We start from the raw sequence: 15,603 nt of genomic DNA on the forward strand, positions 1-15,603 counted from the left end.
CACAGCCCGGTGACAGCGGAGGCATCAGGTGGTGGCGCTGCGTCGGCCGGACCGATACGGTGGGACGATCCAGTCCACACTGACAAGCACCCTGGCCACACCGGAAAATTCCCAGCAGACACGACTTTTTCTCACAGTGCTGTTCGGCTGGGCTGGGCACTGCGATGTACGTCGCGACGTGCCGAAGGCTGACACGCCGTTTGCGCTCCTCCTGTCTGTCGGCCGGCCCTATGTCGGTTGGCGTGTTGTTTGCGCAGTATTTCCATGCGGCCATGAATGCCGCGGCCGCAGCGCCACAGCAGCTGGCGACGATTCGACATGCGCATCTGCATGTGGAGCGATGTGGAGCGGCAGGGCCGGCGGCAGGGCCGGCGTGCCGTCGAGCCACCGAGGTGCCAAGTCGGACACGAGTCGGCCCGCCGAATGCATGTGCTGGGGTTGTCAGTGGCGACACAGCCAGAGGACACTGAGGAAAATTTTACGCCCCCTTCGAGCGTGCAGGTGGCTGCTAGGCTTGGCGTGGAGTCGAACTTCGAGCAGGGGAGGTTTGGAACCGCTCCATTTCGGAAGAAGCAACTTGTATTTTGGCTGCATTTTTGGCGTGCGCAGGGTCGCTTCTGCCGCCATCCACTTCATTCTCCTCCTTTTCTTTTGTCGGGTTTCCACCGTCCTGCGACCCTTCCCGGGCCTCCGCGCCCCGCCCGCCCCGCGCTCCGCCCTCCGGGCCGACGCATCCCACACGCGCGAGCTTCATCATTTTTCTCTCGGAGGGAAACAACGTTGAATCGGAATTTTGGAAGGTCGCCCTTCCTTCGCCAGCAAGATTGCCACGACATTCCTCTAGCAGTGGCGGCCCTGGTGGCCCTGCCCGGCCCGGCCCGGCCTGGCCCCGGGTCGCCAGGAATGGATTCCGCGATGACCCATCACACAGAGCTCCCATCCTATCTCCGTTGGTGAAATTGCTCTCTGTTTGCAGTGCCCATGGTGAACGTGGAGGCCGTGCTGGGCCACCGCGCCACGCTGCCCTGCGACATCTCGGCCAACCGGACGGACGACCGCGTGCAGATGGTCATGTGGTTCCAGGTCTCGGCCAGCAAGCCACTCTTCACGTAAGTACTTCCGTAGTGTGCACGGAGCGCGCCAAACCGCCAAACGGTGTCCGTGCCGGGCAAAGACGCTTCCGGCAGGGTCCAAGCGATGTCACTTAACAAACGTGCCAACAAAACCACAAGTGGGTAGGATGCTGCTATGTTCGTTTTGGCGCGAAAGGACTTTGAATCATTTGTTTGGTCATGTGAGTTGGCTAGGTCACGTCACTGCGCACAACGGCCCGGAACCAGCGGTGCACGTTTGTACGAATTCGCGCCGCTTCTCCCCTTTATTTTACTATCGGATTTGGCGTCAACTTTCCACATCCATGCATTATTCTCCCCCGGAATTGGGGCTCCGGTTCGCCACCCCACTCGCAAACGAGCCCCGCTACCACTGCCCCGCCCGGGCCCACCATGGTCCCACCACGGTCCCACCACGGTCCCACCGCCACGTGCGCCGACATTGAAAAGAAGTCCTGTATTCCACCATCGTGAGCAATGTCCAAGTTGACGCGGTGTGCGCTGATTAAAAAAAAATTTTTAAAAAATGAAACTTTACTTTGACATCACGTTGGTAAATGCTTCCCCATGGGATGCAATTTGTTCATGGTGCAGCCGTAACCCGTTCGTTATACGGGGCATTTCTTGTTGAAGCTAAGCCCGCCTTTTTAGTCGGCCCCTCTCCCTCCCACCAGTGGCGTGGCGGGGCCGCAGCTGCTGGCGCTGCAGTCCGCTGGGGGCGCTCCGTCTATTGCCGCCTGATTTGCACGCCACTTTGTCATCCGTGTCGTCCCCCGCGAGTCGGACTGCGACAGAGTGACAGACTGCCCGACCAATTCATTGGCTTGCCTTCGGTGTCTTTTCAGCTCCTGTTTTGCGGGCAGCAGCCCGACAGTCGATACTGGGACACGGTGGCACAGCCAGGCGAAATACACCAGTCCAACCGCTGTAAGGCACTCGACGTCGTCAGATAGGACCACAAGTAGAAGAGGCATCTGTGAAGAACGACCGAGTGAAACATGGTGCTCGCTGGAAGTGTCTGTGAATAGATGGCGTCAAAGTAGGACTCGACGGACATGTGGCGAGTAGCTTCCGTCCACCGGGGCCTCCCTGCCCACGCCGTGCGAGGTTGCGCCACGAGAGGGCCGCTGGGAGTCGGCGGCGGTTAATCTCTCGGGAATCAAATCTGGTCGCCATGAAATTTTCAGTCCTGACTAATTTCCGGGCCGAGCGGAGTGCGCGGGAATCACCTCCAGTCCGCCGCACCTGCAACCCCTCCCCCCTTCCCTCCCCTCCCCCTGTCTGGCTGCCTCGCGAGAAACTCGCAGTCGTCTTTTCAAAGCGAACGTCAGTCCCGGATCAGCCGACACGCCGGGCAAACTGTCTGGAAGTGTTATAATCATTTCGCACTGCTTCTGCCCCTTCTTCTCCGCCCTCTGCCTCTCCCCCTTCCAGGACAATTCTTTCTCATCGCGTCACCCACCTTGGCGGCCTGCGCGAGCCGAGGCCCGCAAACAACGACCAAGACGGCCTGCCGGTGACACCCCCCTCCATCGCTTTCCATACAGCCTCTGAGATGGCTCCGTGAAGTGGATGCTCCGTCTTTGTCTCTCGCACGGAGAGTGCCCGTCCGCAATGAAGGCGCCAGGTAGTGCAATAAGCGGTCGAGGACACCCCAAAAACGCACACGCGAAACCGTGCTTTCCTTGAAAGCTTCCTCCCACTTTCGCCAGAACCAACTCGGTCGGTATGCCTTTGAGTGTGCGCTCCAAACACACGCGCCGACTCTGCTGTCCCCAGAACCGGACGCACCACAAGCCACACTGCAATTCTGCCGCTGCACGGCACTGGGCTTTCACTTTGTCATCAGTGTTCGAAGCAGACTCCCGGAAAGACCATTCAAAATGTTGTGGCGTGTGCGGCAGAGTGCCAGCGATACCGAATGACATCGCCATGGACACGGGCAGGCCGCCCGGCCCGACCCGGCTTTCACGTTTGTGGGTCACCGCCGTCACGATTCGCGGAACATTCGGTTCAGGGTGTCCGGATGGCGATTTGAGTGGGGCGGAGAACAAGGCCAGGAATAAATGTATGAAAGATGTATGAAATACAGGTAAACCACGCGGGCCGCCGCCGCCCCCTCCCCTTATTCTCAACCGAACGGGCGGCACGCATAGCAAAGAGAGAAGTGAACATTGACTGGCCGGGTGTAATTTTATTGTAACCAGAATGGACTGTTGTTATTTATTTTTGAAAGTATAAATACCGAATGGAATAATTTAGCTTGGCGGTTTAGTAGCGCGCGACGTCCAGGCTTTTTAGTCCCATCCTTTGTTCCCCGAAAGGTGAGTCTTTTCCCTTTTTTCCCTTTTTCGCGAGGTGGGCTGGCCGAGAGGCCCGGAGGGCGGCCGGCGCTTCGGTACATGCCCTTACCGACCCGGCCTGCCCGGCCTGCCCCGGCCTCTTTCTTTCCGTTCCGACCGAGATAATTTATTATTCGTTAGCGCGGGAGTGTCGGGGGCATATTTATCTTGATTTCTAATAATGTGAATAATGCTCATAATTTTCCTCCTCCACACGCAAAGACGCAATGAATTTCGCCGGCCCACGATTTATACACCCCTCGGCCGCACCCCAGGGCCGGCCGGGCGCCCCGTCTCATCTCTTGATTCCGACTCGATCGTCCGGCGCAACCAAAGTCACGGGGCGTAAGGTGTTCCAGTGACACGGCTCCAGCTCGAGGCCCACACTATTTTACCCTGTTTTGCCGCCTCGAATGTTCACCGTCGTAAGCTGAACGCAGGCAAAAAGTACCCTGTTGTTATTTTGGGTCTAAAGACCGAAACTTTGCTAATGGAGTCACGACTGACTGGCAAAAAAATCTACAAAACAAACTTTAAAAATTTTTCTTTATTTTTTTTTCAAGTTTTTAAAACACGCCTGCGTTACACACGCTTACAAAAGTTATTCATTTTGACCAGACGACCGGAACTCTGTTAATGAAGTCACGAAACACCACTGGAAGAAAAAAAGGCGTGGTTGGCTCCATTAAATATGCTTTTCTAAAAAAAAATATTTTTTGCTGGTTTCGCACCGGTGCAGAACGGCCGTGGAATCAAATTGAATGACATCGCGGATGAAGTTATTCGCGGCCGACGGGTCGATGCGTTCTTGAAACCAATTGATGTGACAACAGCTCATTGCCGTAAATTTGGTTCCCGAAATAACCAACAGCAGGGCCGGGCCGGCTGCGCTGGGGGGATCCCTATCTCCGGACTGTCAAACGAAGCCCGCGAACCGAAGCGAGGCAAAGCAAAGCGTAGCGAGGCGCCGCCATCAAACTTTGAATCGAATCGGTTGGCGGCGGCCCGGCCGGCCGGTGCGAGGTGTCGGCTCGCCGCTTTGTCCCTCTCGCACACCACGGGCCGGCCCACGGGTGCGAGGGAGACAGAGCGACGAGGCGCACCTCATCGAATTGGAGCCGACGCGTCCAAATAGGCCGCGGCGCGTAATTGGAGCCGCACACAAAAATACATAAATTTGCGCCGCGCCGGCGCTTATTTTATATATGCTTATTTATGTTGTGGTTCGGCTTTGCGCGAGCAAGGGGAGGGGGAGGGGGATGTGGGCCGCGGGGTGGGTCAAGTCGCGGTATGTGAGGTAGGGCTGCGCGCCGGCCCCAGCTAGGTGGCAGCACACTGATTCCGCTGGCGCGCTCTCTCGCACTCGTGGGGCGCTCCCTATGGGTGCGAGAGAGACAGGCGACGGGACGCTCAGCCTGCTGGCGGGCCGGCCCAGGAGATGCTTATCACCCCGTGATGGATACATCGCGGTGCGCCAGGGCGGCGGGGCTGCCTGGCCGCTAGGGCGGTAGGGCCCCACGGACGTTCGTTCACCTGCCCTTCCCTTGTTGAGTGTGACGGCCTTTTTTTCCTTCCCTGTCGATGCGAGCGGCTCGCTGTTGGCCACCAAGCCGCTATCTCCGCGCCCGAACCTCATGAAATTATCATAGATGTGGCAAGGCTCATGAGAGTCTTCCCTGCTGCTTCTTCAAACGTTTGTGTTAAAAGGGATGTGAAAAATGAACTCGCGAAGCGTTTCCCACCATCTCCCAGTGTTCAGGGTGGCATCCTTGTGGTCCGACTCTTCCGTGTCCTTTTTCCGGCATGCTTTTCGGCCCCTTCCTGCGCGGTACCATTTTTCCGGTATGATCTGTTCGTCGTACGCCTTGCAGCCCCCAGGCGGGAATCTTGATAGCGGGCGATATGGTCTGGTCTCGTAGCACACGTACACACACAGACACACACCCACAGACACACAGACGCACAAGCGCACACACACACAGGCACGCACACAGACTCACCGTGAGTTCAGTATATACGTCCTCATACTTCAGCCTATACATACAGGACCATTGTTGTGTGGCGTATCGCCTCCTCTGTGTGTCGGCCCCACCCCGCCCCGCCCCGCCCCACCCCTGTTCCACCCCCTCGGTGAGAATCGTTCTCCCTGTGGCTTCACCACCTCCCGCGAGGACGCCATCGCCTTCTGTATTCACTCGCCATCTACCTGTCCGTCATATTTCGCGCTGGAATGGATGCAGCACCCTCGTGGCGACTCTTTGCCTTCGCCTGTTCCGTTCGCCGACCCGTCCACCTTTAAAAGCTGCATGCCTCCGTGGGCAAGGACCTTGTCTAGTGCAGCCCGTCCACCTGTCCGAAGGAAAATGGGAGGGGTGCCGGAGAGCTGTCCACGAGTATTGTCAAAGGACGATGTGCTTTTTTGGAGTTGGATGGCAGGTGGACTTCATTCATAACAATGCTTTAGAATCAACATTTTTCCTGCCCACAATGTACATGGCAATCGGGGAGCCCCAACCATCACCCCTGACGTCTAACTCTAGTAAACGCCCACAAGGCCCCTAAAAACATTATCCGCCCAAGACGTGATGAATAAATTGCCCTGAATATTGCCGAAACGTCCGAGTCATAACTTTCCTCCGCGCGGCGGGCCAAGTTCTCACGACGCGAAGCGTTGACCGCGACCCTTCAGCCTAGACCGCGGCCCGGCTGGAGTATCTGGAATGTGCTGGGCAAGTTTGCAGTGCACATGCTGGAAAAGGCGCGGAAGACCGGGCCGTGCCGAGCCGTGCCGAGCCGCTCAAGCCCAGCCGATCCACCGCGGCGCTCGTCAGAGGAGACTTTGAGCCGATAGTAGCTTTGATTTATTTCCCCAGCAACTTTGTTTGCTGCGCCATGTTTTCGCACCCCTTCCGCGAACGGGGGGCGGCTAGCGGTGCATGTGCGAGCGAGACGAACCGACAAGTGGACGCACTTGTGCAAAGTGCTACCGACACTCTTAATATCCGTGGTGTTATTTTTTTCAATCTGCCACGGTCTCCTGTGGGAACTTGTACAGCGTACGAGTGCAATCTTAGGACTCGCCATGTACGAATTCAAAATCAATTAGTGTCGGGCCAAACGTGACCGTTTCGGTGCCCGGTCGCGAAGAGCGCACGGCGCCATGGATAGCCCAGCGTGGCAACCGAGAACCGCAAAAAAAGCCGCAAATCCGAGAGACCCAAAAAAGGCAACAACATCGGCTGCTTTCCAGAACGGGCGTCCCACGATCGGGTGCTCGCAGGGATGATCGAAAGTGGGTCCTGGCGGGTGCAGGTGGCGGTACCTCGAGCTTACGGCGCCCGAGCGCGCGCTTGATGCCAAGCGAGTAAAAATAAAAACGTAACAGTCAGGGTGTTCGAACCCGGGGCCTTACGACGCCGTTGTCGTTGCACAAACCGGCCCGGTGGATACGAGCGACGCGATGGCCTGGCCTCCGTGTCGCACGCCCCGTCTCCGACTCGAGATATCTCGAACTCGAAGAAGCCCTTCCGCGCCTACGCTGGGTGCGCCAGCGACGGGGCTGCACAGATAGATGGGGAGACTTCTTTCCCTCCGTTTTGCTTCCCACTCTGTTCGGCGGAGGCGTGACTAGCGTGACTGTGATGGAGGACGTGGCGCGAGGAAGGGGAGGAGGGGGGAGAGGCTGCAGACGGGGAGAGGACAATCACGATGTCCACCGCACCTTCCCTGCGGTGTTCGTCTCGAGCCGCAGACAGCCAGAACGGCGCGCCGCGGCGGTAGCGGCCCAAAATTATTATTATGGCCGTGTGAGGCCTGGGGCTGGACGGGGAGGGGAGAGGAGGGGGGAGGAGGGGGAGGGCCGCCCTCACCTGCGGACCTTATCCACTGCGACGCCAAACACTGTCGTTCCAGCGTCTCCATCGCCTCCCCGGCGGCCACTCTCGCCCTGCTCGCCCTGCATTTCCATTTATTTTTCTCTCCCTTTGTGTCTCTCGCCACTCCACTCCTCTCCCTCTCTCTCTCTCCTCGCCTTCCGTTCGTCCGGCGTATGCGTGTGCTATTGCCCGTCGCGAGGTACTACTGCTCCGTTGATGCATCCCCCTTCTATCCGTTTTGGCGTCCGTTTCCGCTCGGTACGTGCTTCCGGGCCACGCACGCGAGCACGCACGCGTGCGGGCAATGCCACGGGGCGTGCGGGCAGTGCCACGGGGCGTGCGGGCAGTGCCACGGGGCGTGCGGCTTTTACCCTGCCCGGCAAGAACGGCCCCTGGTTCTCCCAGGTATACCGCAGGAACTCCCTGGAAATCAACTGCGTCTTTCCGATCTGCCCTAGTAAAGTCAGAAGCGATTTCCAGGGAGTTCCTGAAAATATACATTTGGTTTCTGGACTCTCGAGTAAAAGCTAGTTGACACCTTTAGGTGTCTTGTATTGTTCTAGGTATGTTTTGAAGTAGTAAAGGTATCATCTGTTAAAAATAAAAAGCACAGGAACGGTTTTTACCGTGTAGGACGCGGCGAGCGAGAATGAGACTTCCGGGCGGCTCAGTAAAGCGGGACCCTTCAGCGATAAGGAGGGAGAGAAGGCGGACAGGGAGCAGGAAGAACACCCGGAACTTTTCTACTCGGAGCGGTAAAGCCGGGTAACACCGGGTGAAACCGGGTAAGACCCAGGTTGACCGACTGGCTTCTCAAACAAACGGCGCAGAAAAATGGTGGCCAGAAGAAACTGCGGGGCCGGCCATTGCTCAGAGAGCACGTCCGCGACCCACTGACCCATTGAGCGCGCCGCGGACTACAGTGCATGGGCTAATTGTCCTCCGGTTTTGAGCTCGACTGTCCCGAAATGCAAACACATTATGACGGCGCGCTGTGGATGGCCCTTTGAACGGGGAATGCGTTAGTAGCGTCATGGGTTCGATTTGAATCCTATCTGACGGCTGCCGAGCTGTCGGACGAGTGACCGCGCAACACGGCTTTCCAGCCCGAAAACATGACCCGTCAAAAAGAGAACTTCATCAGCGTCATTTCCCCCTCTCCGTTTTCTGGCTTTGTTCTGAAACGATTTGGCGTCAGCAACGTATTAACGCGGGAAAATAATAAACAGTCTTTCGCGGTGTGCCTGCCGTTACGCCCCGTGGGCCGGCTAGGGCTGGCTAGATGTATCTTGGCGGGGGCCTTATTGAGGCCGTAGAGCCGCGCACGCTATCTGAACTGAAACAGACGGCTTGGCCTATGCGAAGCGAAGCAAGCCAAGTGGCGCGGGCACGGCGAGGCGGGGCGAGGCGGAGCGCCGACTAGGCACCTCGAGGACGCTTTTGGAGATGAGGCCGCTGGAAAAGACACACTCACACACATGTGTCATCGAGAATCGGGGCGAATGAATGTGCATGGAGGTTCTGGGATTGGCAGGCGGGGCCGAGGGCGGGGCGGGGCTCGGCGTGGCGAGCCGTGTGGGGGCTGGAAGGGGGGAGGGGGAGGGGTGTCGCCCGGGGTGCTGCCATGAATATAAACTGGATGGCTGTGGCAGGCAGTGGACTGGATGCCGAGTGGAAGGGGCTTATTGGGCGCGGCTTTTCGCGCAAATGATATTCTAATTACGCCGGACTATAATAATCCGATACGTCCAGTACCTTTTGTGCCGCGCCGTGGAACAGGACTGCGGCCTCCACCAAGGCCTCTGCAGTGCAGCAGCGCAGTGCAGCGAACGCCACCCCTCTGGGCGTTAACGCCACTTCAACAACGACACTCGCCAGCAACCAATCGATGTCTCGTTGGGACTGTCCTGAATTTGGTTTCCGGTCTCTGAGGACCACCACAGCTCTTTTGACCTACTCTCCGGGCTTCCCTTGCTCAACCCGCGTGAGATGTGGATACACCTTTGCAACAACACCTCCCCGGAATAAGTTGCCATTCTTTATGTTGAAACAACAGTCCAACTTGTTTGAGACGGAGGCTGCGCGGCGCCTTGCACGACTCGGCCTGCCCGGCCTGCCCAGCCCCGCCTCGCACAACAGGCCGAGAGGGAAAGTTTGGCCCGCGTTGTCCTACGCCGCACTCTGCGCCCTCGCCGCGCCCCAAACGTATTGCTCTTTCGCATGTTTTCAGATTCGACATGACTCTCCCTTTCCCGTTGCCGAGGATCCGCGTCCGGGAAGCAGGCCAACTCTCGAGCCGCGCTCTTCGGCGTGCTCAGCACTGGGCCAACGGGGCCTCCATCTTTGAACTGTGTATTGACACTGGACTTTCTTCTGGGCGATGTGATTCTCGCTGAAGTGGTTAGTCTGGGGCACGGCTGGAGTTCGCAGATAATCGTGGCTGGATTTGATAACCGAGAGTGTCTGCCCGCGGCTTGCGCAGTGGCCTGTTTGTCACTCCGAGCATGCAGGGGCAATCGGAGTGCCTGTCCTGTGCCACGTCCTTCTTGATATGGACTAACGTCCCTTTGCCTGAGGGCCCCTCCACCCCACCACCCCCAGCCGCCCCCACCCCCGCCACGCACGCCAGTCCCAGCTTGAGATGTGGCGCGGGCACGCAACACTCCAGGTCCGAGGCCCTCGCTATTAATCGTCCAGACCATCCGGCCTGCGGGGCTCCGGAGCGAGTTCTGGAGCGAGCTGGGCTGGAACGGGAACGGGGTCGGGAACGACGAGGGCCTGTCCGGTGGCGAGGCGCGGCAAGGGCGAGGCGGTACCCCCTTACATCTGGCCCACCTGGGCCGGCATGGCCGAGGGCCTGGCCGGCTTGCTCGCGTTCCTACTTACCCAGAGGTTGCCGGCGGAAGTGTCTAGCAGCGTGCTTCTTGCCGTGGCGCGGCGAGTCCTTGCCGGCTATGCAGGCAGCTACCCCTGTGCCCCTTCGCACCGCCAGCTTCTGTCTGACACCAACAAGGCCGGACTGAAGAAAGCGCCGTTTCATCAAATCGATTCAGCTTGCTTCTTCATTTTCACGTCGGTTTCATCGAAAGTACTGTGAAGTCTACGGTTGTTTTCAGGGAACGTTTCGTCCAACCGTAATCAAATCGGGCTGTTGCCGCCCAAGGACGGGCCTGCCCTGCTTGCCATGTGGGCCTAACGATGTTAGACAAGTGAACGGCTTCGCAAATGATCGACGTTGGACCCTTCTCAGAATAACCTTACACGGCCCGGCGTGCAGGGCCGGCAGGGCCCCAAGGCTCAAGGACGCTCTGGACAGCGTGCTGTACTACACGACGCAGCAACGTGGGCTACTGTCTGCCTGGGAACAACTATTTGTCACGCCCAGCACAACCCACATAAGGAGCACACCTGCGAGAATTTGCCCTCATAATGGCGTGGAAGTAATTGCATGTTGTCGATAGGCTTCGAGAAATAGCGAAACGCACCTGAAGCAACTAAATTTCCCATCTTTCCTTGCATGTAGGTATTGTGTTCCACCGCTGTTCCCCCGGGGTAGCGTCGGCGGTGCTCACCCTGAGTGACCTGCTCGTGTCCGTGTGCGACGCACGCACACCACTGCGCACTGTCGCCGCGGGGGAGGAAAGGGGGAGGGGGGTGGTGGTCGTGTGGGCCCTGAATCTGCCATTAGACGTAACTAATAGGGATTCGTAGACTGCGCTGCTCCGTGAGACGATAAGAGGGTGGCCAGAGGGTTTCCCACGCCCCTCGAGGGGTTGACCTGCCCCTCCCCCCTTCACCTCCTCCTCCTGCTTCGCCACAAACCGGCACCGAGCGCATCAGCGGCAGGTCACGTAATTCGGGCCGAGACGTTTTCCACTCGGAGTTAGTTGACACAATCGTCGGCTTCGTTTTCACCTCCTCGTGCCTCGGCGCCTCGGCGTCCTGTTACTTTTGCTTTCGGACTCAAGAGAGCAGCGCGCGGCAGAGTTCCTGCTCGGCGGGCAACGCTCAGTGGGCCAGAAGACCGGTGTCCACAACTTACTTTGGCTTGTCCTGATACCCCTTCCTCCGGTTAAGGGCTTCAAAGGGCCCCGCTACCTTGTTTCCTTCCTTCCGCAGTGTGTTGGCAAAAAGGGCTTCCCGGTTCAAGGTGGAGGGGAATAAGCGTGCGGCCGGGCTGGCTATTTGCGCTCCACTCCGAACGGCTGCCTATTCCTGGCCTGATTAACCGTGCCCCCCGCGGCACTCTCGGGGGTCACATCACGACCTACACGCCGCTCCCTCTCTTTTCGGCCCCTCCGTGTCTCTTTCTCGTTTCTTTTCGGGATCCGTCCTCCCACTCGGTCCGTGGCCTAATCGCGACGGTGGACGCGTTGAGCCTGACGGGGACATCCGTGCCGTATCAGTCCCGCCTGTTGAGGAGCATCTTGGGGATCGTTCTAAATGCGAAGCTGTCCAGTGCAGCCGTAACCGGGACCACGGAGGTGCAGCGCAGACCGGGCCTGCACTGCACCGATCGGAGGACGAAAACTCGGAGGACATTGTCAGCGTTTTTCCGGTGTACCCCGCCACCGTGTGAGTCCGCGGCAGTGTATAGTGTCCTGTCGGTGCGCCACCTGCGACCCGCGGGCCAGGCTTATCCCGAACATCGTCGCGCCCTCTCTGTCGCACTCACGCGGCCTTCCCAGCGGGTGCGAGGGAGACAGAGCGTCGGAAGCGAGAGCGCTGGCCGCCCCGCGCCCCGCCCCTCGAACACCAGAACCGCATTGTCCATGCCGAGCCATCATGCCGAGTGAAAACCGTGGGGCCGTGGCAGCGGCAGGCTGGCCGGGCAGGCACACATCCCCGGGCAACGCGCGGCGCGGGGCGTGGCGGGGCGGGGCGGGGCAGCGCGGCCCCAAGTGGCCGGCCAGTTGGCTACAAACTTATGCTGAATGCCCCCCCTCCCCCTCCCCCTCACCCTCGCCAGCCCCCCGCGATCTACTTGCCAAGGCCGCAGGGGGGCTCAACAACAACAAAGGGGGCTCGGCGTCATGGGGCCCTTGTCAATACGGGGCGCGGGCTGGCGCGGCCCGGCAAGCCCGGCGAGCCCGGCGCAGCCCAACAAGTGCAACAGGATGAAACGCACTTCCGGGAATGGGGCAGAATTTGACTGAAGGGCTGGACTGCAGCGGGCATGCCCTGCGGGGCAGTGCCGTCGACGCGACGAACTCGGGCAGTGGCTATGCGCGCGGCTTTGCGCGGTGGCGGGGCGGGGCGGGGCGCAATAGTGCACCATCACCGCGGGCATGATCGACAAATGCGAATCCTTCTCGCTTTCTGGAACTGGCTCGCCATGCTCAGAGAGCACCGCTCTGCCGAAACCTGCCGCGCCGCGAGCCACCCTGGCGTGCTGCGCGCGTGGCGGCTGGCCACCGCGTAGCAAGCGAGTACCTGGCAGGGCCGGGCCGGGCCGGCCGATGCCGCCATTTGCAGTGTGGCGTCCGAGGCGTTGATTAGCGACACGTTGATGCCCGGTCGATTGGCTGCAATCAGCGCGGTGGGGCGTGGTGCCGCGTCTTGGGGAACATAGTGTGTATCGATGCATGGCGCCCCGCCCCGCCCCGCCCCGCCCCGCCCCACCCTAATGGCTGTCGAAGTTCGCGTCGGAAGGCCGGGCCGGGCGTGGCGTGACCCACATTGCGGCGCATCAGGCATCACACAAGTTTTGAAGACGTTTCCGCCGCAATCGAAGATATGTGATGCCGGGGGAGGGGGCGGGGTCGCCCTGATGGCCCCGCAGGCGGACAGGCAGACGGACAGGCAGACGTGGGGTCGCGACGGGGCGGCCAGATGACGGCGATATTCGCCCCGCCCCGCGGATGACAGCACCGTGGATAAGTGGGCCGAAACGGAGGCGGAGCAGTTGAGAGTCATCGGGACGAAATGAACACAAGAGTCAGTCGCCTCTCGGTGTGTCTCCGAGAAACGGGACGAATAAACAGGAGTCCCAAAGCGCTCCAAACTGTGTGCAGTGCAGTTTTGGATTTGAAGCCAAATTTTTTGTTTAAACTGGCGACTCGCGTGCAGTCGACTGGCGCCCCCGCTTCCGCGCTGGCAAGCGACCCCTTTTAATCGCACGGCCATCTCAGCTCGGCGAAGTGTATTTCCCTCAATGCCCCGCTAACCTCCCTCCATCCCACATAAAACGGCGGCTTTGTCAACTTCTCGCCCTGCCCTTATTATCCGCTGACATACGCACTGGGCGCCCCGCGGCCCGGCCGCCCGGCCGCTCACTGCCCGCCGAACAAAGGGGCCTCTGTCTCTCTCGCACTCCCTGCAAACACCCCGTGAGTGCGAGAGAGACAGAGCGCGGTGCCCACCAAGAGGCCCTGCGCCCTGCGCACTGCCCGCCCAGTCATTGTGACTAGCCAGGGGACCGTGAGCAAGTGCTTCCATTCTGGGGATACTTCTTATTTTTTTGTCCGCAGCAATCCCGCGGACCTCGGCCAGCAGGCCGTTTCCGAACACCGTCACTCTGTCTCTGTCGCACTCACGGGGCGTCCCGTAGGGGTGCGAGAGAGACAGAGCGACCAGAGGCCTCTTCGGAATGGCTCGGCAGCTCGGACGACCGTTCCTTATCCGCCATTTCTTCTGCCACGGTTCCTTCTGTCCGCGGAGGCTGCTTGGCTTGCCGCTTGGCCGTCACCCCTACACTGTAGGGCCCGGCCCGGCCTGGCCTGGCGGGGCCACCAGTTGCAAACGCGGCCTATGGCACGGCGTGCCCATTCCACCGTGACATCTCCGGGAATAACGGTTCTGTTATTTTTCAATTCATTGACAATAGTCACTGGGTCCTTAGGTCCCTGCCCCCGACTGCCACAGCTGTAGACCTAGCCTCTGTTCCCAGAGCGACCCTCCACCAGCACGTGATGTGAGTCCTCCTACTTGACAGTGGAGGGCGAACCTGAAATCGCGCCGAGTCACCAAAAGGCTTGAAGAGAGGGCCGAAAAGCGCGTGAGAGTGTTTGATTCAGTTAGCACGTGTTGTGTTTTCCCTGACTCTATTTGCACATGCTAATGACTTCATTTGTGTGTGACGGCGGGGCTTTGAAGTGCTTCTTGGAACAGCGTCACGCGACCTGCGTTGCCAGATTGGCCGGCGAAGTCGCTAAATTGGCCGTTAAAGTCACCAGATTGGCGGGTAAAGTCGCCAGATTGGCCGGTAAAGTCGCCAGGTTTGCCGGTAAAGTCACCAGTTCTAGTTCCAGTTCCACATTTGATCCTCGGACAAGCACACCATCCCGTCGCGCGTTTCTCCAGTTCGGTACCGTCCCCCGTTTTTAATTTTCAAATGTGGTGCGTCGTCGTGCATGTTGTTGGTTTGCCGCGTCGCTGCCGCGCTCAAAGGGATTGGATGTGAGATGAGAGGCACGCCGCGGGAAAGCGGAGCGAATATTTTTCGCTTTTAGGAAATTTCCCGGGTACGGCGTCGTGGCCGGAGAGGCGTCTATCGGTCGGAGGCGGATATTAAATTTGATGCTGTGTAGGAACAAGTGGAGTGCGTCCAGGAGGCAGGACTGTGTGAATATTTTAATTCCGGAAACGAATCCGCTCGGCTTTGCACGTTCGGCTGTGCACGGGGCGTGGCACGGCCCGGCATCGCCTCGCCATGAATTCGAATAAAAGGGACGATCACGTGTTCGCGTTCCACTTGACGGCCAAAGGACGGAAGGGGCTCAAATCTGCTCGGGGCAAAACGTCCAAATGGACATTAATTTTTTTGCGGGCTGTGCTGTGGGCGCATTCGTATGCGCACGAATGCTGCGCCCCGGGTCAGAATTCCTTGACAAGCCGGGTTCAAAAAATTCAGAAAATTTCTTTCCTTCTCGCTCGATGCGATTTTGGCGTGGATTGTGCTGATGGTGTGCTCGCAGCGCGGGAGCGGCGAAGAGGCCCATCTTGATCTTCCTTCCTAATGAATGCAGCGATCTGCGCCGTATCGCGCCGATATTTGGCCAGTGATGTCATCAGCACAGCCCCGCTACACTGTTTGCCGGCACTAATGAGCGCACACTGGAGGGAAGGACGGCCGACCAAGGATCACAGGCGGGCAAACTGCTGAATGCCAAATTGAGGAATCGCACAGTGTGACAGCGCTGCCTTCCCGACGTGGCAGGTTACACTCCTGGCGGCGGGTTAGACTCCCGGCAAATAATCCAGTTTCCATCCGCGTCTTGATGCAGATAATTGCAAATTTTAGGCGCGCTTGCAAGGCGTGTGGGATCGTAGCGC

At 59.1% G+C, this 15,603-nt stretch overlaps 1 protein-coding gene across 1 annotated transcript in view; it reads left to right on the forward strand.

The window, feature by feature from the left end:
- The first annotated feature begins 981 nt into the window (after positions 1-981).
- LOC117643950 (hemicentin-2-like) overlaps positions 982-15,603 on the forward strand; it is a 105,774-nt gene continuing 91,152 nt past the window's right edge. The window contains exon 1 of the mRNA XM_034383137.1: positions 982-1,109. Within this exon, the coding sequence (XP_034239028.1) occupies positions 982-1,109 (128 nt within the window). The remainder of the gene's footprint in view (positions 1,110-15,603) is intronic.

The sequence above is a fragment of the Thrips palmi genome, unplaced genomic scaffold, assembly GCF_012932325.1.
Source record: "Thrips palmi isolate BJ-2018 unplaced genomic scaffold, TpBJ-2018v1 HiC_scaffold_17, whole genome shotgun sequence".
NCBI lineage: Eukaryota > Metazoa > Arthropoda > Insecta > Thysanoptera > Thripidae > Thrips > Thrips palmi.